This window comes from Leptodactylus fuscus, chromosome 10, assembly GCF_031893055.1.
Source record: "Leptodactylus fuscus isolate aLepFus1 chromosome 10, aLepFus1.hap2, whole genome shotgun sequence".
NCBI classification, from domain to species: Eukaryota; Metazoa; Chordata; class Amphibia; order Anura; family Leptodactylidae; genus Leptodactylus; species Leptodactylus fuscus.
Genome location: NC_134274.1, coordinates 57,904,124 through 57,928,340, shown reverse-complemented (window position 1 = coordinate 57,928,340; position 24,217 = coordinate 57,904,124). Strand labels below are relative to the sequence as shown.

Sequence of the window (24,217 nt, the reverse complement as noted above, 5' to 3'; positions counted from 1 at the left end):
ACATAATAGTGTGTGCAGGGGCCACTATGGGACATAATACTGTGTGCAGGGGCCACTATGGGGCATAATACTGTGTGCAGGGGCCACTATGGGGTATAATGCTGTGTGCAGGGGCCACTAAGGGACATAATACTGTGTGCAGGGGCCACTATGGGGTATAATGCTGTGTGCAGGGGCCACTATGGGGGATAATACTGTGTGCAGGGGCCACTATGGGACATAATACTGTGTGCAGGGGCCACTATGGGACATAATACTGTGTGCAGGGGTCACTATGGGGTATAATGCTGTGTGCAGGGGCCACTAAGGGACATAATACTGTGTGCAGGGGCCAGTAAGGGACATAATACTGTGTGCAGGGGTCACTATGGGACATAATACTGTGTGCAGGGGCCACTATGGGGCATAATACTGTGTGCAGGGGCCACTATGGGACATAATACTGTGTGCATGGGCAACTATGGGGCATAAGAGTGCATGCAGGAATGCGGGGGGGGGGAGGGTCGGTTGGTCGAGGTCTTCGGTATTGGATGGTGGGGGCCATGTCAAAGTTTGCCACGGGGCCCCGCCATTCCTAGTTACGCCATTGGGCAGCACCTTAAATGTCTTATGCTATTTGTAGGGTAAGTTTCTAAACAAGTCATAGTCCTTCATTAAGAAATAGATGTTAGGAATATTTTGTTGCCTTGGCAATATCCACATATTAATTAGCAAAGTAAGAACAACAAAAAAATTCTGTTTATAGCTCTTAGCACCTAGACACAGTACAGAACAGTTTATTTTTTCATAAAAGAGATCTTCTATAAAAATTATTTGGACTGCTCAGTTTAGCCTTCGGTTTGCCTGTTGATCTATCTAGAGCACTGTTTCCTAAACTGTGAGTCGCGACTGTGGGTAAACACCTTCAGGAGAATGAGCCAAGTTGAGGAATTTCTGGCACTGCAAACTGACGGCAACACTAATACAAGAGGATACGCGTCACTCCGCTAGTTAGGGTGCCCTGGTAGGGTTAGAATCCTTTCAATATTATAGAAGGAAATGTATACATTTTTTAGATAGGCAATCCAAACTGAGTACGGATTGTGTGTGGATCAAGGAAAATGAGCAGAGGCCGGAGGAAAATCATAGGGCAGGCAAATAGTATTTTCGTCAACCGTAACTTGTAGAGTGGCAGCAATAGTAAGACTGTGGCCACACGACAGGAAAACACAGCATTTATTGTTCAGATTGTGTTCCTTTTTTTATCCAAAGCCTAAAATGGCTACAAAAGGAATGGGAAATATATAGGAAGTTCTTATACTTCTACCTCCTGCTCAATCCACTACTGGCTTTGGATCAAAAAAACTCAGCAAAATCTGCAACAAAAAAGCTGCGTTTCCACAATGTGGTGCCTTGATGTAATTGTGTATTCTGCAAGTATTACAAAACAACCTTTGATGATGTCACAGTGAAAGGATGTAGCGGTGTTGAGTGTTTGGGGTTAAATTTAGGTATAGCAGGGCTGAGTGTGGTGGGGAGATTTGGACTGTAAAATAGCGCCGCGTATACGATCCCAGCTCAATGGGAGCGTATACGGCCCGCAAAATCTCACACGGCTTTACGTGCCACATCACGCGGCACTTTACTCCATGTGAACTCACCCTAATAGGATGTCACCATTCTTCACCCCTACATATTCCATGATCAACCTGAGTGGTATTATTAATAAGAAAAAGTGTTTAGGAACCACAGCAACTTCCGCTAGGTTCTCACTAACAATCGAGAATTCTGTCCCCTATTCTGCATAAAATACACAGGACTTTTTGATTTGCTAATTTCAGGCGAAATTTGGGCAGAAACCTGAGGGACTCCATTATAGTCTATGGGGTCTGCAGGTTTCCACAGATAACAGCTTTTAAGCAGATGGGGTTTCTGTTTTTCAGGTACCCAAGTGGACCCAACTGATGATAGTGTTAACCTAGAGTCAGACATGAAATGGCAAAATACAGTATGTAAAGTGTGGTACATAGTGCATAAAAGCTGGTCCTGCATGTCCGACTTTGTGTCCGGGGAAAAAAAAACCAAAAAAACAGTTTCCCTATGGTCAGGCAGAAGACGCTCACAGGCAGTCACCTTTGCAAACTCATTCAAGTGAATAGGTTTGAAAATGGACCACCAGGTTTCAATTCCCTGTCCAGTTTCACCCGAGCAGAAGACGAAAACCCAGCAGAATGCATAAACTGGACAACAGGCACAGGTGTGAAAGTCTCACTTAATGTCCCTTTTTATAGTGTTCATTTTTTTTTTAAATTTTGTTTCTGATGCCCAAACACTGCAGCATCCGCCATCTCCTGTTGTTGTTGACCAGCAACCCGCCCTCAGTGATAACGATGACGAGACACAGTTGCCATCAGGGCAGCCTGTTGCCATGGTCGGTGTGCAGGAGGAGGAGGAGCCGAGAGAGGAATTGGAAGAGGAGGTGGTGGACGATGAGGACACTGACCTGTCCTGGACAGGGGGGATGTCAAGCGGGGAAAGCAGTGTAGATGTGGAGGGAAGTGCAGCACCAAAGAGGGTGGCTAGAGGCAGAGGCATGCCCAGAGGCAGAGGACAGCTGCTTCACCAAAGCCAGGCCACAGCCAGCAGGGCCCAAAATGTTCCCTATTCTAGCCAGCCTAGAAAAACTTCCCCATCGAGGCCACGGTCTTCGGTGGCGTGAAAATTTTTCAATGTATGGGCGGAGGACAAATATAGTGCAGTTTGCACACTTTGCAACTCAAAACTGAGTAGGGGCTCTGAAAAGAGCAACCTTACGACCACTGCCATGTACTGTCATTTGGAAAGCAAGCACTGGGCGCAGTGGGAGAGAACAAACGCAGGACAATCGTCGTCCGGCGTTGCTGCCACTGCCTCTCCCACTGTTGCCAGTGCTGGCGCTGCAGTCCAGACTGGCAGCCAGGACACCTCCACATCTGCCTCCAACACTTTGGAGACTTCTCCCTCATCCTCCCCTTTTCCTGCCTCTGCTTCTTCTCCTGCACCATCATGCGCCTCTTCACAGCAACCCACCATCTCCCAGACGTACAGGCAAAAATACAGTGCTACCCACCCACATGCACAAACCTTAAATGCACATATCTCCAAACTCCTGGCCCAGGAGATGTTGCTGTTCCGGCTTGTGGAAACTCAGGCCTTCCGTGACCTGATGGCAAGTGCGGCACATCGCTATGCCGTCCCTAGCCGTTACTACTTCTCCTGCTGTGCCGTCCCCGCCTTGCAAAAGCATGTGTCACGCAACATCAGGCGGGCCCTAAGTTCTGCGATTTGCACAAAGGTCCACTTGACCACTGACGCGTGGACAAGTGCATGCTGACAGGGACACTACATTTCACTGACGGCACACTGTGTAAATGTAGTTGAGGCTGGGACTGGGTCACAAACTGGGCGGTCTACCTCATTTTCCCGCCCAACATTCCTGGCAGGGGCTCTGAACCACCACCCTCCTCCTCCTCCACCTCCGCCATCACATCGACCCGAGCTACCTGCTGGAAACGCTGCAGCACTGGTGTGGGGAGATGTCAGCAGGCCATGCTGAAGCTCATCAGCTTGGGGGACAGACAGCACACTGCCTCCGAGGTGAGGGATTCCCTCCTCGATGAGACGTCAACATGGTTTTCGCTGCTGCACCTTGGCCCAGGCATGGTCGTGTGTAATAATGGCTGGAACCTGGTAGCGGCTCTGGAGCTTGCCAACCTCCAACACGTTCCATGCCTGGCCCACATTTTCAATTTAGTGGTGCAACGTTTTTTAAAAACATACCTCAACGTTTGTGAGCTACTGGTGAAAGTGTGTCGCTTGTGCGCCCACTTTCGCAAGTCTACAGTAGCTGCTGCTAGCCGCAAATCACTCCAGTAATGCCCCCATCTGCCAGAACACCGGCTGTTGTGCGACATCCCCACACGCTGGAACTCGACATACCACATGTTGAGTAGAGTGTATGAGCAGCAGAGACCCTTGATGGAGTGCCATCTCCAAAACTCAAGGGTTCCTCATAGTCAGCTCCCACAGTTTCTGCACCATGAGTGGCCATGGATGGCAGACTTATGCGAGATCTTACATGTCTTTGAGGAGTCCACCAAGAGGGTCAGCTGTGACGACGCACTCGTGAGTGTTAGGGCCCCTTCACACGGCTGATACGCTGGCTTCTTTAGAACGTGTAAACGTTCCGTAGCAGCGGCGTCTAAAGCAGTTCCCATTGTTTTCTATGGGAGCCGGCAGACGCGCGCTCGCCATAGAAATGAATGGGCTGCTTTTTCCATTCATTTCTATGGCGAGCGCGCGTCTGCCGACTCCCATAGAAAACAATGGGAACTGCTTTAGACGCCGCTGCTACGGAACGTTTACATGTTCTAAAGAAGCCAGCGTATCAGCCGTGTGAAGGGGCCCTAACAATCCTACCGCTCCTGTGTGTGATGCAAGAATCCCTCATCGCCATCAGGGATAACGCATTGTACGCTGAGGAGTCGGGCATATGAGCAGAACCATCCCAGCAGGATAGTCGGTGCACACTGTCCGTTTCACAGCGTATATTGATGGAGGAAGAGTAGGAGGAGGATGACGAAGTGGCAGATGATCTCATTGTCACACAGGAGGCTAGCGGGGAAGTTCATTGCGTCCCATTGCTGCAGAGCAGATGGGGCGAAATGGTTGAGGATGAGAAGGAAGAGGAGGAAATGGAGAGTGACCATTCCAGTGGGGGCAGCGAAGTCATGCCAAGTAACACTCTGGCACACATGGCTGAATTCATGTTGGGGTGCTTTTCAACTGACAAACACATTGTCAAAATCCTGGAGAGCAACCACTACTGGATTTTTGCAATCCTCGACGCCCGGTATAAAAATAATATCTCTAATTTTATTCAGGTAGAGGAGAGGGCCAGTCGCATTAATCATTGCCACAAGCAAATGGTGCAGAATATTATGGAGATGTTTCCATCAACTCTCGTTGGTGGCAGAGAGGAGAGTTCCTCCAACAGGCTAACAACTACCATCCGGTCCACACCTGGCAGGGGCACACTCTACAAGGTCGTTAATGGCACCCACTCACCAAACTACCGCCACTGAGGGACCTAGTGTCACCAGGAGGGACAAGTATAGGCGCATGTTGCGGGAGTACCTGGCCGACCACAGCCCTGTCCTCTCCGATCCCTCTACGCCCTACACTTATTGGGTCTCCAAGTTGGATTTGTGGCTGGAACTTGCGCTGTACACATTGGAGGTCCTTTCCTGCCCTGCCACCAGCATGCTATCGGAAAGGGTCTTCAGTGCAGCCAGTGGCATCATCACGGATATGCGCAGCCGGCTGTCAGCTGACAGTGCTGACCGGCTGACGCTGATCAAAATGAACAGCCACTGGATAGACCCATCATTTTCATGTCCACCGGTGTCAAGCACCCCGACATGAAGTTTCATGTGTGTACTCATCCTCTACAATTCCTCCTCCTCCTCATACTCCTCCACCCTCAGCGTTGCACAATTCTGCTTCTAATAGTCTCAATCCTCCCTGATTCCCCCAACTCTGCTGGTTAGAGTCTCAATCCACCCTGATTCCCCCCAACTCTGCTGACTAGAGTCTCAATCCACCCTGATTCCCCCAAATTCTGCTGGTTACAGTCTCAATCCACCTTGATTTCCCCAAACTCTGCTGGTTAGAGTCTCATTCCACCCTGATTCCCCCAAACGCTGCTGGTTAGAGTCTCAATCCACCTGGATTCCCCCAAACTCTGCTGTTTAGATTCTCAATCCCCCCTGATTCCCCCAAACTCTGCTGGTTAGAGTCTCAATCCACCCTCATTCCCCCAAATTCTGCTGGTTAGAGTCTCAATCCACCCTGATTCCCTCAAACTCTGCTGGTTAGAGGCTCAACTCACCTCAAGGGCCAGAAACACTGCTGGTGCAAGGCTCTACTCACTCTAAGGGCCAAGAACACTGCTGGTGCAAGGCTCTACTCACTCCAAGGGCCAAAAACACTGCTGGTGCAAGGCTCTACTCACTCCAAGGGCCAAAAACACTGCTGGTACAAGGCTCAACTCACCTCAAGGGCCAAAAACACTGCTGGTGCAAGGCTCAACTCACCTCAAGGGCCAAAAATACTGCTTGTGCAAGGCTCTACTCACTCTAAGGGACAAAAACACTGCTGGTGAAAGGCTCTACTCACTCTAAGAGTCAAAAACACTGCTGGTGCAAGGCTCTATTCACTCCAAGAGCCACAAAAACACTGCTGGTGCAAGGCTGAACTAAGTTAAAGGGCCTAAAACTCTGCTGGTCAAAGGCTGAAGTCACCTCAAAGACCTCAATCTCTGCTGGTAGCTCAGCTTAAGGGCCTCTAACTTAATTTGGAAGGGCTCACGTTAAGGGCCAGAAAAGAGAATTTTGGAAGGTCTCACCACATCATGCACACATACACACACACACACACACACACACACACACAATGACAGTTAAGGGTGGGTACTGTTGGATTTCCCATTGCCTATTCCATCTGTGGTTGTCATGGGCAACATGATTTAAAGGGGTGCTTGGTAATGTTTCTTTAGCTTAAAATTTGAGTTTCTGTCCATCCAATTGGGGAGGAAAGAAGGTTTCCAGGTATTTTCCCACTTTCATAGAGGTTTTTTTGAGTGTGGAAAGTGTGTAGTTGATAGGCTGTGATGGTAGGGTAAAACTGTGACTTGGGCTTGTTAGATGCCCCCAGACATGCTTCCCCTGCTGTCCCAGTTGCATTCCAGAGGTGTTGGCATCATTTCCTGAGGTGTCATTGTGGACTTGGTGACACTCCTGAGTCGAATTGTTACTTCCCCTGAAACGAACGGTTTTTCTCCATAGACTATGATGGGGTTCAATATTCGTTTGAATAGTTGAATATTGAGGGGCTATTTAAAACGAATATCGAATATTTCACTGTTCGCTCATCTCTAGTGATAATGTTTTCAATGGGTGGCAGATATCTCAGCAGGAAACAAAAAAAAATCATTCTGCTAACTTCAGAAAGCTTGGAATTCTGCTGCAAATGAGAGCAGTGCACCTAGTCTTGACAGAAAGGTAAAACTTTTTTTTCAGCAACATTTTTCACAGAAAGTCTGCAGTTTTCCGCTACAGACTTTCTGCCCCTATTACACCTATACCCAGTGGCGTAACTAAGTTCTTGTGGGCCCCATTGAAATGTTTTGTCCGGGGCCCCCTACCTCATTCCTACAGTGAATTCTTGATAGAGATGGTTATGGATTATAAGGAGTTTAATCAACCTTAGGGTCCATTCACATGGAGGAAAATGGTGAGGAATTTGGTGTGGAATTTCCCACGCTGAAAAAAAGCCTCCCATTGATTTCAATGGGTTCTGCTAGCTTTTATTTTTTCCTTGGCTTATGGGCCAGATGGAAGCTGCAATCTCAATAGTGATGCCAGTGCTTATGGACCTCCTAAGGCTCCTGGGTCCCGGTGTGACTGCACCCTCTGCACCCCCTCAAGTTATCCCCCTGCCTATACTGTCGGTATAATTGACATACTGTGATTTTCAAAAACATAAGCATTTCTGAAAATGTAACTTTTCTGCTGCAAATTCCTATCCACTTTGCAGGTAATATAAGATGCAGTGTTTTACAATGTAGGGCCCTGGCCTTAAAGGGAGCCTAATAGGTGATTTTTCCATTATAATTTGGCTCATTGTGTGCAGTTCTGTTTAGTTAGTTGCTCAGACGAGCAGGTTTTTATTTTGTTTTTGCCTTTAGTTAAGGCTGTATTTTGTTTTACTCATTTTGTTCCTGAAGTCAAGGTTTATTTATTTTCCTGTTTTCTTCTAAAGAAACCATTTGCTGCATATTTTGTGTCCCTGTCTTGACTGTTTGGGTCCGCACCACTGCTTCTGCCAAGCTAACTTCCCTACAGTTTACTTGGGTGTAATTGAAATTACAGGGGCACAAATGGAAAGATCATTACTTGACCCAACATCTCAAGTAATAGCTTATTTTCCAAGAGAACAAATTAGGCATGTTGAAATTCAGCATGTTCAGTGTTTATCTTCCCTAAAAAATCTAATTACTGTCTCTTAAAATTACAATCACTAAGTAGAAATATGCACAAGTCACAGTTAGGAAATAGACTTACACGTTCTAGAGCAATAGGTTGCATTTATTATCACAAGCATTGGGATTACAAGTAAAATAAATTATTTTAAAAAGTTTACGATTATTTGTATCAAAAAGACCACTGACATTACTGTAAGAGCGAAAAAAGCAAAGATTTGTGAGAAGTATATGTGATGCAAATGCATCATTCCTGTGTTGGAGAGACCGCTGAATTATCCTTAGAATACAGCTTTATATATATATATATATATATATATATATATATATATATATATATGCATTATCTGTAATGGGGTTTTCTGTAAATATATTTACATTCCATTTAACATACCTTTTATACAATTTCTCTTGCTGTGCCGCCATAGTAACTGTTGGTTCAATTTTCCAGGAAACAACTTAATTGGATCAAATACTGAACTAGAATGAGCAATTTTTCTCATAAAGGATTGATGTACTTAATTTTTTTTATTTATAAAAATCTTCCTATAATTTTGAAGCACATAGTAGTTTAGTACAGTAGTATTGGTGTTGTTTGTGGCGTATTCAGATGTAAATTGGATATTTGTAGTGCATGAACTTAAAAGCCTATGTATTAGAAGAGTTTTCAATGAAATGGAAAGACGGCGCTCTCAGGTCACAACAGGATTTTATTCAAAAAGACAATGATGCACAACGCTAAAAAATCGCCGCGTTTCGGGCACACCTGCCCTTTCTCAAGTGCGTAACTTCACACAAAGCTCGGTCAGTCTGGAAGATGTATACAAATTGTATGCCATACAATTTGTATACATCTTCCAGACTGACCGAGCTTTGTGTGAAGTTACGCACTTGAGAAAGGGCAGGTGTGCCCGAAACGCGGCGATTTTTTAGCGTTGTGCATCATTGTCTTTTTGAATAAAATCCTGTTGTGACCTGAGAGCGCCGTCTTTCCATTTCATTGAAAACTCTATCTTCCCTGGCCTTGGCCGGTGTCCATCAGACGTGCTGCCTCCTCCACCTGACGGTAAACCCCAAACGTAGTTGTGAGCGATTGTCACAACCTCATCAGGTGAGAGGCCATTTGGTCCTTTTAAATCTTCTGGTTATTTCCACCAAAATTTATCAGACATTCTACACTATATAGTGTGCTCGGTGTCTCTTTTGTTTTTTATTCTATGTATTAGAAGACACATAGATCATCCCATTTTCAAAATGGCCCCGTGAAATAATTCAAAACCATTTAAGCATTTCATGAGAATTGAACAATATGGAGGTGAAATTTAGATTTTCTTTTTCAGTAATATGTTCATTTAGCCTTATAATTTACACATTCACAAGGGGTTAAAGGAGAAAATACATCGCACAATTTGTCCCTGGCATGGAATATCCTACAGGTATACTGGACATTTGGATACACGGCAGCGTGCCAAAGAACGCTTTCAAAGAACAGATTTTGCCGGATTAGTTTTCAGGTGCCATGTCTTATTTGCAGAGCACCTATGGTTTCAATGCAATCAAAACCGCCAAAAGTGACCACATTTTGGAAACTTAACCCATTAAGGACTCTACAGCTCTTCACCCATTTTGACTCTACAGTTGTTTCACAGACTTTATGAACACTGATGAAAATGAAAAATTCCTATTATCTGATAAAAAAAAAATCACTTTTGCTGCAAACTATTCATCTTCACAAGGGGTTAAAGAGAATTTCACAATTTCACAGCAATATCTCATGTGTGGCCCTAAACTGCTGTATGGGTACATGGTGGATCTTGAACTAGAAAGAGCACTATGACTTTTGGAGGGCAGATTTTGCCAGAATAGTTGTCGACTGCCGGGTCTTTTTTGCAGAGCCCCTAAAGTTTCCCTGCAATGAAAACCCCTAAAAGTGACCTCATTTTGGTAACTACACCCCATTAAGGAAATTTCTCATGGTTTATAGTGAGCATTTTTACTCCACAGCTGTCTCACAGACTTTATGAACTATGGGACATGAAAATGAAAATAGAATTTTTTTCCCATTAAAACATCACTTTAGACCCAAAATTTTAATTTTCATAAGGGATTAAATAAAAAATGTACCCCATAACTTTATATGCAATTTCTCCAAGTACAGAAATACCTCTCATGTGGATTAAGGCTATGGCCCCAAGGGACGTCCTGCAGCAAAAAAATGATGTGGGAAAAACCACAGAGGCAACAAAAAGTTCATGGAGTTTTCCTCCGCGAACTTTCTGTTACAATTATATCTATGGGGAAACTACTGGTGTTTCCATAGGTATAATTGAAATGCTGCGATTTCCAAAACCATGCCGATTCACTACAATCCCATCCAGTTTGCCTATACTGTAAAACGCTGCGATTTTTTCTGTGGCGTTTCCGCCATGGCAAAGTCGCGGCGTTACTGTCCTGTGGGGCCCCAGTCTAAAACTGATTAATGGGCAAAGAAAGCTAGAAGTGTCATAAGGATGCATTTACACGGAGGAATATGGGGAGGAGTTTGGTGTGGAATTTCAGCACTGAAAAAAAAGCCTCCCATTGACTTCAAAGGGTTCCCCACCATTTTCCTCCGTATGAATACACCCTGAGAGTAAGTTCATAGAGAGTTTTTTGGTCAGGAATTTGGTCAGGAAAAATCATGAGGCATTTTTGTTGGTGTTTTTGAAGCGTTTTTTTGACGCTTTTTTCAGGTGTTTCGTCTGGAAAAAATCAATGCTAGTCAATGAGAGGAGGAAAATCCACCTGGCACTTTTTGAGTCGTTGTTTGCCAAAAAATGCGCCAAAAAACACTAGAGGTTGACTTGTATTGATTTTCTGAGGTGGAATCCGCCTGAAGAATGGACATGTTACGGATTTTTTCTGCTAGTGGAAAATCTGCTAGGATTACATAGGACTATATTGTGAGGCGTTTTTTGGTTTGAGGGTTTCGAGGCAGATTCCTGACCAAATTCCTTACCAAAAAAGTCCGTGTGAACTCAAGGGTGCTAGTGAATTGAAAAATCACAAGAAGTGACATCATTTTGCAAACTGTACTCCTCAAGAAATTTATGACGGGGTATAGTTAATATTTTGAACTGACTGTAAGGGGGAGTTCACACGGAGTAACGTGCCGCGTGATGTGGCACGTATACGCCGTGTGAGATTTTGCGGGCCGTATACGCTCCCATTGATTTCAATGGGAGCGTGGATCGTAAACGCTGCGTTATTTTGCGGCCGTGATTTTACCCTCCCTTCCTCCTGCAACTCTGGTTTTGTTTTGTACTGTTTTATTTTATCTCTGGAAAAACTTAATAAAAAGTTTAATGAAAAAAAAACACAGTGCGGACTCGTGCCAATTTCCAAAACCGTCACGGTATTGACAGTATACACATAGTTATAGCCTTAAGAAAGGATCTTCTCTTATCTTTATTATTCTGATCTGCCCCTCCATTTCTGATAAATGTCTTCTTGCTTCCATATATAAATGATATGGCCGACGAACATGCGCAGATGGCGCTTTTGGATGAAGACACGAAGGTGATGTGGGAGAAGAGGCAGTCTGGAGAAGAAGATGGAGGCATCACTGGAGAGTTTTTGAACAGCACAGGGAACACCCCCAGTGCTGTCTGAAAACTCATTTATGTATGGAAGAAAAAAGAAATTTCTCAGGAACGGCGGGGCGGATCAGAATAATAAAGGTAAGAGAAGAATAGTCTTTCTGAAGGCTATTCCGACGTGTACTTGATTAAAAAAGGGAATTCTAATGACATAATGGCTTTAAATGTTGCAATTAGAGATGAGTTAGTAGTATTCGATCAAATACCTCCCTGCCATAGATATTCTTGTAATCGGTCGAACACCAAGCGGTTAAGCGCATCGAATATTCTTTGGTGTTCGACCGATTACACAAATACCTACGGCGGGGAGGTATTCGATTGAATACTACTCGCTCATCTCTAGTTGCAATCACTAGTGACTGTGGCATTTAAGGGGTTAAAAGGATTTCATCCATTCTATCACCTCTCTCGGCTGTTGCAGGATGGTGTCCGCTGTATGTTACAGTTTATTTGTTATGATGATGGTTAGGTACATATCATGCTGTAATAGTAAGGTACTCTGTACAAACTGCTAACCGCCCCTGAACAAATAGAACTTCAATGGAATGGAAGCGGTTAAAGAAGTTGAATACAAAATTGATTCTTGCCAACACAACTGTGTCAGGCTGCAGTTCACAAAATAGCCACTGGGTGGGTGCATATAGGCATGTGCATGATAGATACCTCATGCTGACAGAGTAGATACTGTATGATAAGGGCTCATACTGTATATGTATAGTACTATATAGCATTCCTCACGTTTCTACATACCTTTCCACTGCAATAGCCACAAGAGTAAATACAGATGCAGAAACGGACATTCCTTGGACAAGGCCGCTCATCTTGCACATGATGTTGTCAAAAGGCCATCCTGAAAAAAATAAAACAAAATAACCTATATACATGTATACTTTAATAGAAAATAACATGAGACATAGTGAGCAGATTCTCATACCATCTATTATGTGATATCACACAGCGAAACGTTTCGAGAAATTGAGACCTCTCAGTATCGCTCACACAGTACGACTCTACGGAATAGTATTGGAAATAAGGTGTTTTTAATAAATGGTAACACACTTCGAGTAATTGATTCATACTTTACAATTATTATACAGGGTAAGTTGGGTTTTTGCGCAAAAAAGTCTGACTTTTTTCTCATTTCCTTAAAGCTGGGGTGGAGAGGGACAAGATTATTATCATTTATACAAGAAAACTGGCATCAATAATTCAGAAAACCTTCACCCCCTATGAGCTGGCATAGATATCAAAGTGGGTACATGGCCCAGCAGAGGGTCTTTCTTATTTATGAGCCATTATCCGCTTCCTCATAAATCCTGTGCAGGTGATATGAAGACACCCCAGATATATATAGTAATCCTAAAGACTTCCAAGTATGCCTCTGTTATTAAGCTTTATGCAAATTGCAATTATGTAAATGTTATTGTAAATTTAGTTTAATTAGCTTTTGACAGAAACTAATACACCCTCGTCTATTGTTTCTGTAATTGAAATTGCAACTCTTTCCTATTCACTTACAGCAGTGGTAGGCAACCTTCAGCACTCTAGCTGTAGTAAAACTACAACTCCCAGCATGCATACTTGTTCTGCTGTTTTTGAAACTCCCATGTAAGTGAATGGAGCATGCTGGGAGTTGTAGTTTCACAGAAGCTGGAATGCCAAAGGTTGCTGATCCCTGACTTACAGGGCTATAACTATTTCACAAAATTTAATCATTTTGTGATCAGTGTATGGCAATCCTTTTAGACTTTACTGATTTTGAGAGTATTCCTTGCATAGGACTCCTGTAGGGGAACTTCAGCACTGCCCCATCCAATAGTGTAACAAGGAATGGCGGGGCCCATGCCATACTTTTGACATCACACCAACTGACTAAGCAACCCCCCCCCCCCCCCCCCGCATTCCTGCACACACTATTATGCCCCATAGTGGCCCCTGTACAAAGTATTATGTCCCATAGTAGCCCCTGTACACAGTATTATGCCCCATAGTGGCCCCTGTACAAAGTATTATGTCCCATAGTAGCCCCTGTACACAGTATTATGCCCCATAGTGGCCCCTGCACATAGTATTATGCCCCATAGTGGCCCCTGTACATAATATTATGCCCCATAGTGGAACCTGCATACAGTATTATGCCCCATAGTGGCCCCTACACACAGTATTATGCCCCATAGTGGCCCCTGCACATAATATTATGCCCCAGAGTATAATAATCGGAGACCCAAGGGAAAATACAAACATAAAAAAAAAAGTAACTTATATCTCCTGGGCTCTGGTGCTCTCCCTGCTGATGTCGCAAAGCCCGGCCCTCATGACATCTATGATGTCATCAAGTAGGCCTGAAACCTTCCAAAGCCAGGAGAAGTAAGTAATAGTGATTTTTTATGTTCCCTCATCTCTCCTAACCCTCTGATCATTATACTGGGGGTCTAAAAAGACCCCAGTATAATGATAGTGTTTGTGGGGTTCGAAGGTCCGTGTCCTTACTTACCGATCCTGGCTCCTGCCAGCTGAAGTGGTAACGGCTGCCGCCAGGCCCCCTGATTTCCCAGCCACTAACCCTGCTACCCCAGTAGTTATGCCCCTGGCCCCATCCACTTGCAGTTGGATCTCCACTGATCATATCCTAGTTTTATGCAATCAGTTTATGAAACTACAGATTATTGCACGATCATATAAATCTGATGGACATGAATATTTCTGTGAAAACATAGACCCTGTTTTTCTCTGTCTAATCTTGAGCAACTCTTCAGGTAATGAATGGCAGCATACAGTTTATAGAGCAAACAAGCCCATAAAAAAATGTAACTTTTAAAATTGGCATGCAATTCTCACCAAGCACCATATATAACACGATTAAGCTCAATAAGAATGCTTTCTGCAAAATCAGGATAAGATCTTATCAGTTGAAAGTAGGAAAGCCTTGAGCCAAAACTAAGATTAGATTTACAGATTTTTTTTAGTGTAACAAGTGTGAAAGCAATTCTTAAAGTTACCGTCTGTAGGGAAATGCTAAGTTGCATGAGACACATAAGAATAGCAAACTCCCATGACAATAGTTCAAATCATCAAAGAGGAAGACATGGAGTTGTATTCTAGTCACATGAAAGCTGCTGAAAGACTTATACACATAATATAAAACTATTAGAGACGAGCGAACACTATTCGAAACAGCCGTTTCCAATAGCACGTTCCCATAGAAATAAATGGAAGCGGCCGGCACGCAGACTTTGCCGGCAGACGGCTCCACCGCGTGCCGGGCTACGTCCATTCATTTCTATAGGAGCGGGCTATTCGAAACGGCTGTTTCAAATAGTGTTCGCTCATCTCTAAAAACTATATGACTAGTCATACACAGTGTTAGCTGAACCCACCAATTTTTGTGGGACTCACTGACCATCTAATGTGTATATGGGAGCCTCACAAATATCTCCCAATGGAGTAGATATGATTGGATGAAGTTCAACAATTAGTACCCTGGATAATAAGTGGTGTCTGGATGTCGTGTCCTTTCTGTTCATTCAGAATACACCTACACTTGGCAGAGCTCAGCATGCATGTCTATGAGGCAGGTCAAGAGACAGCTGTTGTAAATGTCTTATCTCTTGATTCTTTTTATTAATAATTCTGTGTTAAGTATGAAGCACAAAGAAAATTTACTAAAACAACTGTAGGGAAGTTAGCTCGGTAGAAGCAGTGTTGCGGACACAGACACAAAATATGCAGCAAACTGGTTTATTTAGAAAAAAACAGGAAAATAAATAAACCTGGATTTCAGACATAAAATGAAATAAAATAAACAAAACAAAACACAGCCTTAACTTCAGGCAAAAACTAAATAAATACCTGCTCATCTGAGCAACTAACTAAACAGAACTGATAACTTAACTATACATGTGGCTTATGTTAACATTTCGGGCCGGTGCTACAGAGGCTGCCAGCCAACTCTGCTGTTGGCACGCATCAGTGCTTCCAGTCCTATGGAGGAAGGCTGGAACCTCCGCAATAGTCTGTGGGGATTCCGGTCTCCTCCTGGGACCGGAAACCATACTTCCAGGGACAGGGAGGTCAGCGGCAGGCCGGAGGCTATTTATGCCTCATTCTGGCTTTGGCCCATAACTGGTTATTCTGTATACCTGGTGACAGCTGCCTCCTCCGCTCCTATTCTAATCCTGACCCTGAACCTCCTGTTTGACCTATTTTCCTGTGTATGACCTCGGCTTACCTTCCAGACTATCTCTCCTTGACCTCCTGATTTGGCTACCTTCTGACCTCCTGTGGATGATCTCGGCTTGTTTCCTGACTAATCCTGCTTGACCTTTGCTTGGCTACTCCGTGACCTCTTGTGCATGACCTGGATATCCTGACTACGCATCTGCTTCTCCCTCATGCTACCACGTGAGCTCCTGTGTACCAACCTGGCTTGATTGACTTCGTTTTGGCTATCCCTGGAACCTGCAAGACCTCCTGTGTAGCATCTTGGCTTGTATGACTTCTCTGTGGGGCTTCTGCTATCTCATGGCATACCTTAGAACATTCCTCTCCTTGCTGACCAGTTCTCCCATTTCTTCATCATTTAGTGTTTATGGGTTTTATGGGTCCTCTGCTACTTGGGATGCGCTAGGTGTTAGCAGTTGTGGTTCTGGGTCCCAGAATTTACCAGGTCCAACTCCACCATCAGGAGCTCTGGTGAAGACCTCTGGGGCTTGGTTCCACTCTTGTTAGGAAAGCGTTGTACACTCAGGACTGTTTTTGCCTCGGTGTTTGGGAATTCTGGTTGCCCAGGACTAATCTTCCGTTATTGTTGCATCAGGTTCCTAACAGCTTACTTCCAGTGACACAAACGAAACAAACGAGTAGGGGCCACACGGTGGCTCAGTGGTTAGCACTGCAGCCTTGCAGCGCTGGAGGCCTGGTGTTCAAATCCTGCCAAGGGCATAAAACCATCTGCAAGGAGTTTGTATGTTCTCCCCGTGTTTGCATGGATTTCCATCCCATATTCCAAAAAAGACATACTGATAGGAAAAAATGTACATTATGAGCTCTATGTGGGGCTCACATTCTACATTTAAAAAGAAAAAAAACCAAAAAAAACCCCAAAACAAACGTAATATTGTCTCAACAGACTCAGGGTTACAGGACAGTACCACACACCTCCCTGCACCTCATGGAAGTGTGACTGACTGCTTAGAGATTGTCTGTTAACGATATATGTCCAGTTGAGCCACTCTTAACTCTCTAAGGACTTACCTGTATGTCCTTGCAGTGTTAAGTCGCATCAAATCATCCCTGGACAGTTTATTACCGTCCCTGCCTTCCCAATTGCTGTATGGGCTCTTTCGGCAGTTACTGTTCCATGGCAGAACACAGGAGCTAATAGTGGCTCCCATAGCTATATACAGTAAAATTCTCAATGAGCCCTGTATATATAGCTATGGGAGCCACTATTAGCTCCTGTGTTCTGCCATGGAACAGTAACTGCCGAAAGAACCCATATCAGTTCTGAAGTCTAGTTCAGGAGGCTGTATTCCTCCTATAACTGGGGTTTATGCTCCCCCAAAAATTGAATGTTAAAATGCCCCCAAAAATCTATCATGACTAGAGATGAGCGAACAGTGTTCTATCGATCACATGTTCGATCGGATATCAGGGTGTTCGCCATGTTCGAATCGAATCGAACACCGCGTGGTAAAGTGCTCCAAAATTCGATTCCCCTCCCACCTTCCCTGGCGCCTTTTTTGCACCAATAACAGCGCAGGGGAGGTGGGACAGGAACTACGACACCGGGGGCATTGAAAAAAATTGGAAAAAGTCATTGGCTGCCGAAATCAGGTGACCTCCATTTTAGACGAATAGTGGATTTCAAATCCGGGTCATATGAGAATGTGAACTTTGTGACTATGAGACAGGGATAGCTGTACAGGCAGGGATAGCTAGGGATAACCTTTATTTAGGGGGGAATGTTATTAAAAATAACTTTTTGGGGCTCTATCAGGTGTGTAATTGTGATTTTTGTGAGATAAACTTTTTCCCATAGGGATGCATTGGCCAGCGCTGATTGGCCGAATTCCGTACTCTGGCCAATCAGTGCTGGCCAATGCATTCTATTAGCTTGATGAAGCAGAGTGTGCACAAGGGTTCAAGCGCACCCTCGGCTCTGATGTAGCAGAGCCGAGGCTGCACAAGGGTTCAAGCGCACCCTCGGCTCTGATGTAGCAGAGCCGAGGCTGCACAAGGGTTCAAGCGCACCCTCGGCTCTGATGTAGGAGAGCCGAGGGTGCACTTGAACCCTTGTGCACCCTCGGCTCTGCTACATCAGAGCCGAGGGTGCGCTTGAACCCTTGTGCACACTCTGCTTCATCAAGCTAATAGAATGCATTGGCCAGCGCTGATTGGCCAATGTATTCTATTAGCCTGATGAAGTAGAGCTGAATGTGTGTGATAAGCACACACATTCAGCTCTACTTCATCGGGCTAATAGAATGCATTGGCCAGCGCTGATTGGCCAGAGTACGGAATTCGGCCAATCAGCGCTGGCTCTGCTGGAGGAGGCGGAGTCTAAGATCGCTCCACACCAGTCTCCATTCAGGTCCGACCTTAGACTCCGCCTCCTCCAGCAGAGCCAGCGCTGATTGGCCGAATTCCGTACTCTGGCCAATCAGCACTGGCTAATGCATTGTATTGGCGTGATGAAGCAGTGCTGAATGTGTGTGCATAGCACACACATTCAGCTCTACTTCATCGGGCTAATAGAATGCATTGGCCAATCAGCGCTGGCCAATGCATTCTATTAGCGTGAACTGAGTTTGCACAGGGGTTCTAGTGCACCCTCGGCTCTGCTACATCAGATTGCTACATCTGATGTAGCAGTGCCGAGTGTGCATCAGATGTGTAGTTGAGCAAAACTCACTCAGCACTGCTAAGTCTCTGCATTTGCATAGGAATGCATTGGCCAGTCTTCGGCCAATCAGCGCTGGCTCTGCCGGAGGAGGCGGAGTCTAAGGTCGGACCTGAATGGAGACTGGTGTGGAGCGATCTTAGACTCCGCCTCCTCCAGCAGAGCCAGCGCTGATTGGTCGAGTTCCGTACTCTGGCCAATCAGCACTGGCCAATGCATTTCTATGGGGAAAAGTTAGCTTGCGAAAATCGCAAACTGACAGGGATTTCCATGAAATAAAGTGACTTTTATGCCCCCAGACATGCTTCCCCTGCTGTCCCAGTGTCATTCCAGGGTGTTGGTATCATTTCCTGGGGTGTCATAGTGGACTTGGTGACCCTCCAGACACGAATTTGGGTTTCCCCCTTAACGAGTTTATGTTCCCCATAGACTATAATGGGGTTCGAAACCCATTCGAACACTCGAACAGTGAGCGGCTGTTCGAATCGAATTTCGAACCTCGAACATTTTAGTGTTCGCTCATCTCTAATCATGACCCTATGGAGGGCACAACATATAAAATAAATAAATAAATAAATAGACAAAAAAAGGTAAAAAAAATAAATAACGCTACACCCCGACCACAGGTTCTAGCCCCATCCCTGCAATCTCTGTGTCACCTACATAAAATTAATGTAATGCACAGAAAAAAACTATTTAACCCCTTATAATGACCAATGATGTACCTGCACATCATTGGTCTTGTGGGGCTGTATGGAAAGGGTCCAAAAGCTGAGCTCTCACCATACATGACATATACCAGCTGTATAATACAGACAGAAGCTGCCACTAACAGCCGCGATCTGTGCTGACACTGATCACATCTGTTAACACTTTAGGCTGAGGACAAGCATTTCCACTGCGGATTAATTTCGGCAATGCTTAAATACGATTATCCAGAATCCCATTCATTTTGCATCCAAATCGCAGTGTTTATGCTAGGAGGGGTCCCAATCTTAGTAAGTTTTAAGGCTAAGGCCCAATGGGACATCCCACAGCAAAAAAGTGCTGTGGGAAAAATTGCGGCGGCCATGCATTGCAGTTCTTCCCGCAGCGCTTTAAACAGAAAGTTCATGGAGTTTTCCTTCCCAGACTTTCTGTTAAAATTATACCTATGGGGAAACTGCCAGCATTTCCGTAGGTATAATTGACATGCTACGATTTCCAAAAACATGGCAGTTTTGGAAATTACAGCGTGTCCACACGGCGGTTTTTACCACAAAGTGGGCATGGGATTTGCTAGAATCCCATCCACTTTGCCTGTACTGTATTATGCTGAGATTTTTTTCTCCGGCAGAAACGCCGCAGGCAAATTGCAGCGTTTACGTCCCATGGGCCCCAACCTTATAGTGGTCTGGTCTAAAAATGAAGAAAATGGTGAATTACATCAGTGCGTCAGTGCGTACAACACAAGCCGGACTAGTCACTCTGAGTGAAGCATTGACGTGTCCTTGGCTAAGACAATCAGATGAGCTGCAGATGATATACAGCGTGTAAGGTAGAATGAACTTTATTATTGGCTTTTTTTAATAGAGTTTAGGACACATTGGGCATAGCATTTACGAGATGTCTGTAGAGCTTTCCATTCTGATCTGATAACCATCTTGCTATCTGAAAGTGTCTGAACTAAATGTATAGTAACAGTACATGTTATCAGACACTTCTCAGAGACAGATCATCTATCCCCAAAATACCTGAAGGCGTAAGACATGATGTCAAACTGCTGCTACTTGTCCTGCTAGTAAACGCTTATTAGTATACGGCAGGGAAATTGTATCGGTAACATTCAAAATTACAGTGGTATGTTGTCAGAAGAAAAATGTGAAGACAGTAGTTATAGCATGCATTCTTATAATTGTAGGTATTGTCACTTGTAGCTCATCATCATCCATAGTGACTTGCAATACGTTTTTTCCATGTTTTTCCTGCGTTTTTCTCTGTGGTTTTTCTTCCTTAAATCTATTGGGAAATGCGCACTTTTCTGCAGCAAAACTGGCATTCTGCGTATTTGAGAATGGAACTTTTCTACAGTTGTTTCTACAATGTGTGACTGGGATTACCTAGAATTCAATAATAATATCATTATTCACTTCGATAATACTGTAATATTCAACAATTTTTTTTCTGCTGCTTCTCTGCAACAGGCAAAAAAAGGCTGAAATTGGTGCAAAATAATTGCAACTTTCATTTCTGGGTCAACCACCCCACTTTCCCAATAAAATGATCATGACATGGGCATACAGGGGGCAGAGCAATTGGCCTTGCCAGAATTATTATCATTTACATCAGAAATCTGGCTTTACTAATGTGGGTAATGCTGTATCATGCACCAGACTTAAAGGGATTCTATCATTAGAATTTTGAGGTAACACCATGTGGAATAGCCTTTAGAAAGGCTATTCGTCCCCTACCTTTATAATTCTGCACCGCGCCGCTGTTCCGTTGGTATTGTGGTTTTTCCTGGTACGCAAATGAGTCTCCAGGGCTTTTGGCAGAGCCAACTGCACATGTCAGTTTGGCCATTTTACTGTGGCCGTTTACACGAGTGTACTGTTCCTGTAAGTGGACACAGTAAAATGGCCGAACGGACATGCGTGGTTGGCTCTGTCCAAGGCCCGATGGCAGAGCCGACTGAGCATGTGCGGGAGTTCAATCCCCAATGCAGACTCATTTGCATACCGGTAAAAAACAGAATATCAACAGAACAGCGGCGCAGAGCAGAATTATAAAGGTAAGCGAACAATAGCCTTTCTTCAGGCTATTCTGACATGGTATTAACCTCACAAAGGGATTCTAATGGTAGAATCCCTTTAAAGGGGCTCAGTCATTAGGAAAAGTCATTTTTAACTAAGCACATACTTGCATATCCTTTAGAAAGGCTATTCCATCCATACCTTTTGTATGTAAATCGCCTCAGTAGTTTTTGAATGAGCCCGTTTTTATTCACATGCTAATTAGCTTCCACCGTGCACTCTGGAAGTGTCTGTGCGCATCCTCTCTTCTATGTGTGTGAGAGCAGGGAGATGAGTCATCATCATCAGCAGCCTGTGCTGTACACACAGGAGAGAGAGTGAGACTTCCGGGGTACTCACTGGAAGCTAATTAGCATGTGAATAAAAACAGACTCATTCAAAAACGACTGAGGGGATTAACATACAAAAGGTAGGTGTGGAATAACCTTTCTAAAGGCTATGCAAGTATGTGCTTAGTTAAGAATTACTTTTCCCAATGATAAAGCCCCTTTAATAAACAGCCCAACAGAGGTTCCGGTGCCAGAATGGAAAAATACGCCAGGTAGGAACTAATGTAGATTTCCATCCTAGCTTGCGTCAGGAAACTGACTTGGATTTAGAAACTCAGCCAGGCTGAGAAAGGCAGAGAATACTTTAATTTTAAATGTTATACCTTCCTTGTCCTCCAAATGTGTTGCTCCAATTCCTGGACAACCTATTAAGGGCTAAATTATCATGACCAAGTTTCACCCATGAAATTGGAGTGTGAGTTGAATTTGCCAGCCTGAACAGTATGCCAGGAGAGTGACTCCTAGCATTATACTGTAGTTCTCTAAGCTGCTAGGAGTCTCTGCACTACAGTACAGCATTTCACTGGATGGGAGAGGCACCTGGCGGTATAGATAACTATCGTGCTAGGAGTCGCTCTGAAGGCATACTGTGCAGACTGGTAAATCTGCTTCACACACAGACTGAGTTTCATAGGTGAAATTAGATCGTGTGAATGTACTGTAGACTAAGGCTTTTACCGGAGTCTAATCCCTTTGCTGTTTTGTTAGAAAAGGGGCAAAGTTTATTTGGAGTAACATTTTAGGCTGAGGCCACACGTTGCAGATTTAATGCGTTATTTTTTTTTTTATTATTTTTTTAGCTAAAGTCAACAATGGCTACAAAATTAATGGGAAATATACTGGAAGTTCTTATACCATTCCAGGCTTGGCTCAAAACAGTTCCAAAAGGTGACTTCTAAGTGAAATGTATCATGCAATTTTTGTATCTTTAATATATTAAGTTCAGATTTATAAGGAAAAAGAAAAATGTAAATCACAGTGGGTATCAGAGAAAAATGAAACCATTTTTGCTGCATCTTTAGCTGCTACATTTTTTCTGCAGTGTTTTTTCGCTGTGGTTAACTACATGGAACCATAGCTTTAGGTTGTTTTTGCATGAACAACTATTAACCTCTTCCCGCCGATGGCACTTTTTGACTTCCTGACCAAGCTCGATTTTTCAAAACTGACATGTGTCACTTTATGTGGCAATAACTTTGGAACGCTTTAACTTACCAAAGTGATTTTAAGATTGTTTTTTCGTAACACATTGTACTTCATGTTAGTGGTAAATTTTGGTTGATATGTTTTGTGTTTAATTATGAAAAAATTGGAAATTTGGTGGAAATTTTGAAAAATATGCATTTTATAAAGTTTGAAATGATGTACATTACATACAGATAGTCAGACCGCCAAAATTATATCATAAATCTAATGTCCCAGATCTCTGCTTTATGTCAGCATCAAACTTTAGGCGCCCTTTTAATTTTTACGGACATTATTATAGATTTACAAGTGAAACAACAATATTCAAAATTTTCAAGAAATTTCCAAAACCCATTTTTTAAAGGGACTAATCCAGTTATGAAGGCGTTTTGAAAGACCCTTCCATTAAAGCCCCCCATAAATCACCCCATTTTCAAAACTGCACCCCTTAAATAAGCCAAAACAACATATACCTAGTATTTTAACCCTGTAAGTGCTTAACAGGAATTAATACAAAATGGAGGTGAAATTTTCAAATTTGAATTTATTTTACTAATATTTTCGTTTAGCCCTAGAATTTGCACATTCACAAGGGGTTAAAGGAGAAAACGCATCCCACAATTTGTTAGGCAAGTTCTCCCGACTACCACAGTACCCCACTTGTGGGTGTAAACTAATATATGGACGCACAGCGAGACGCAGAAGGGAAGGCGTGCCAAGGAGCTTTTAGAGGGCAGATCTGGCTGTGATCAGTTTCAGGAACCATGTCGCATTTACAAAGCCCTTGAGGAGTCAAAACAGTGGAAACCTCTAGAAAGTGACCCCATTTTGAAAACCGCACCCCTCAAAGAATTTATCAAGTGATGTAGTGAGCATTAGTAACCCCGAAGTGAATATGTAAGCTGTGTGGAGTAAATTGGGTACACCAAATCCCATTCTATTTTCCCACTAGCTCCTATGACACGGACGGGGAAGAGGGGCATTCTGGGGGATCAGCGCTGGTGTATTATCTGTCATAAGCTCTAAATATGGGGTGTCCCCTGAAAACGCTCGCACAGCTTAGGCCGGGTTCACACGGAGTTACGTGCCGCGAGATTTGGCACGTAGACGCCGCGTGACCCTTTGCGTGCCGTACACGCTCCCATTCATTTCAATGGGAGCGGGGAGCGTATGCGCCGCGCTAGTTTGCGGCCGTGCATTTATTCACGGCCGCAAACTAGCGCGGCGCATACGCTCCCCGCTCCCATTGAAATGAATGGGAGCGTGTACGGCACGCAAAGGGTCACGCGGCGTCTACGTGCCAAATCTCGCGG

General features: G+C 44.1%; 1 protein-coding gene across 1 annotated transcript in view; it reads right to left on the bottom strand.

The window, feature by feature from the left end:
- Nucleotides 1-24,217, bottom strand: part of NPFFR1 (neuropeptide FF receptor 1) — a 205,386-nt gene that overhangs the window by 17,152 nt on the left and 164,017 nt on the right. Inside the window, exon 3 of the mRNA XM_075258238.1 lies at nucleotides 12,448-12,547. Coding sequence (XP_075114339.1) covers nucleotides 12,448-12,547 — 100 coding nt within the window. The remainder of the gene's footprint in view (nucleotides 1-12,447; nucleotides 12,548-24,217) is intronic.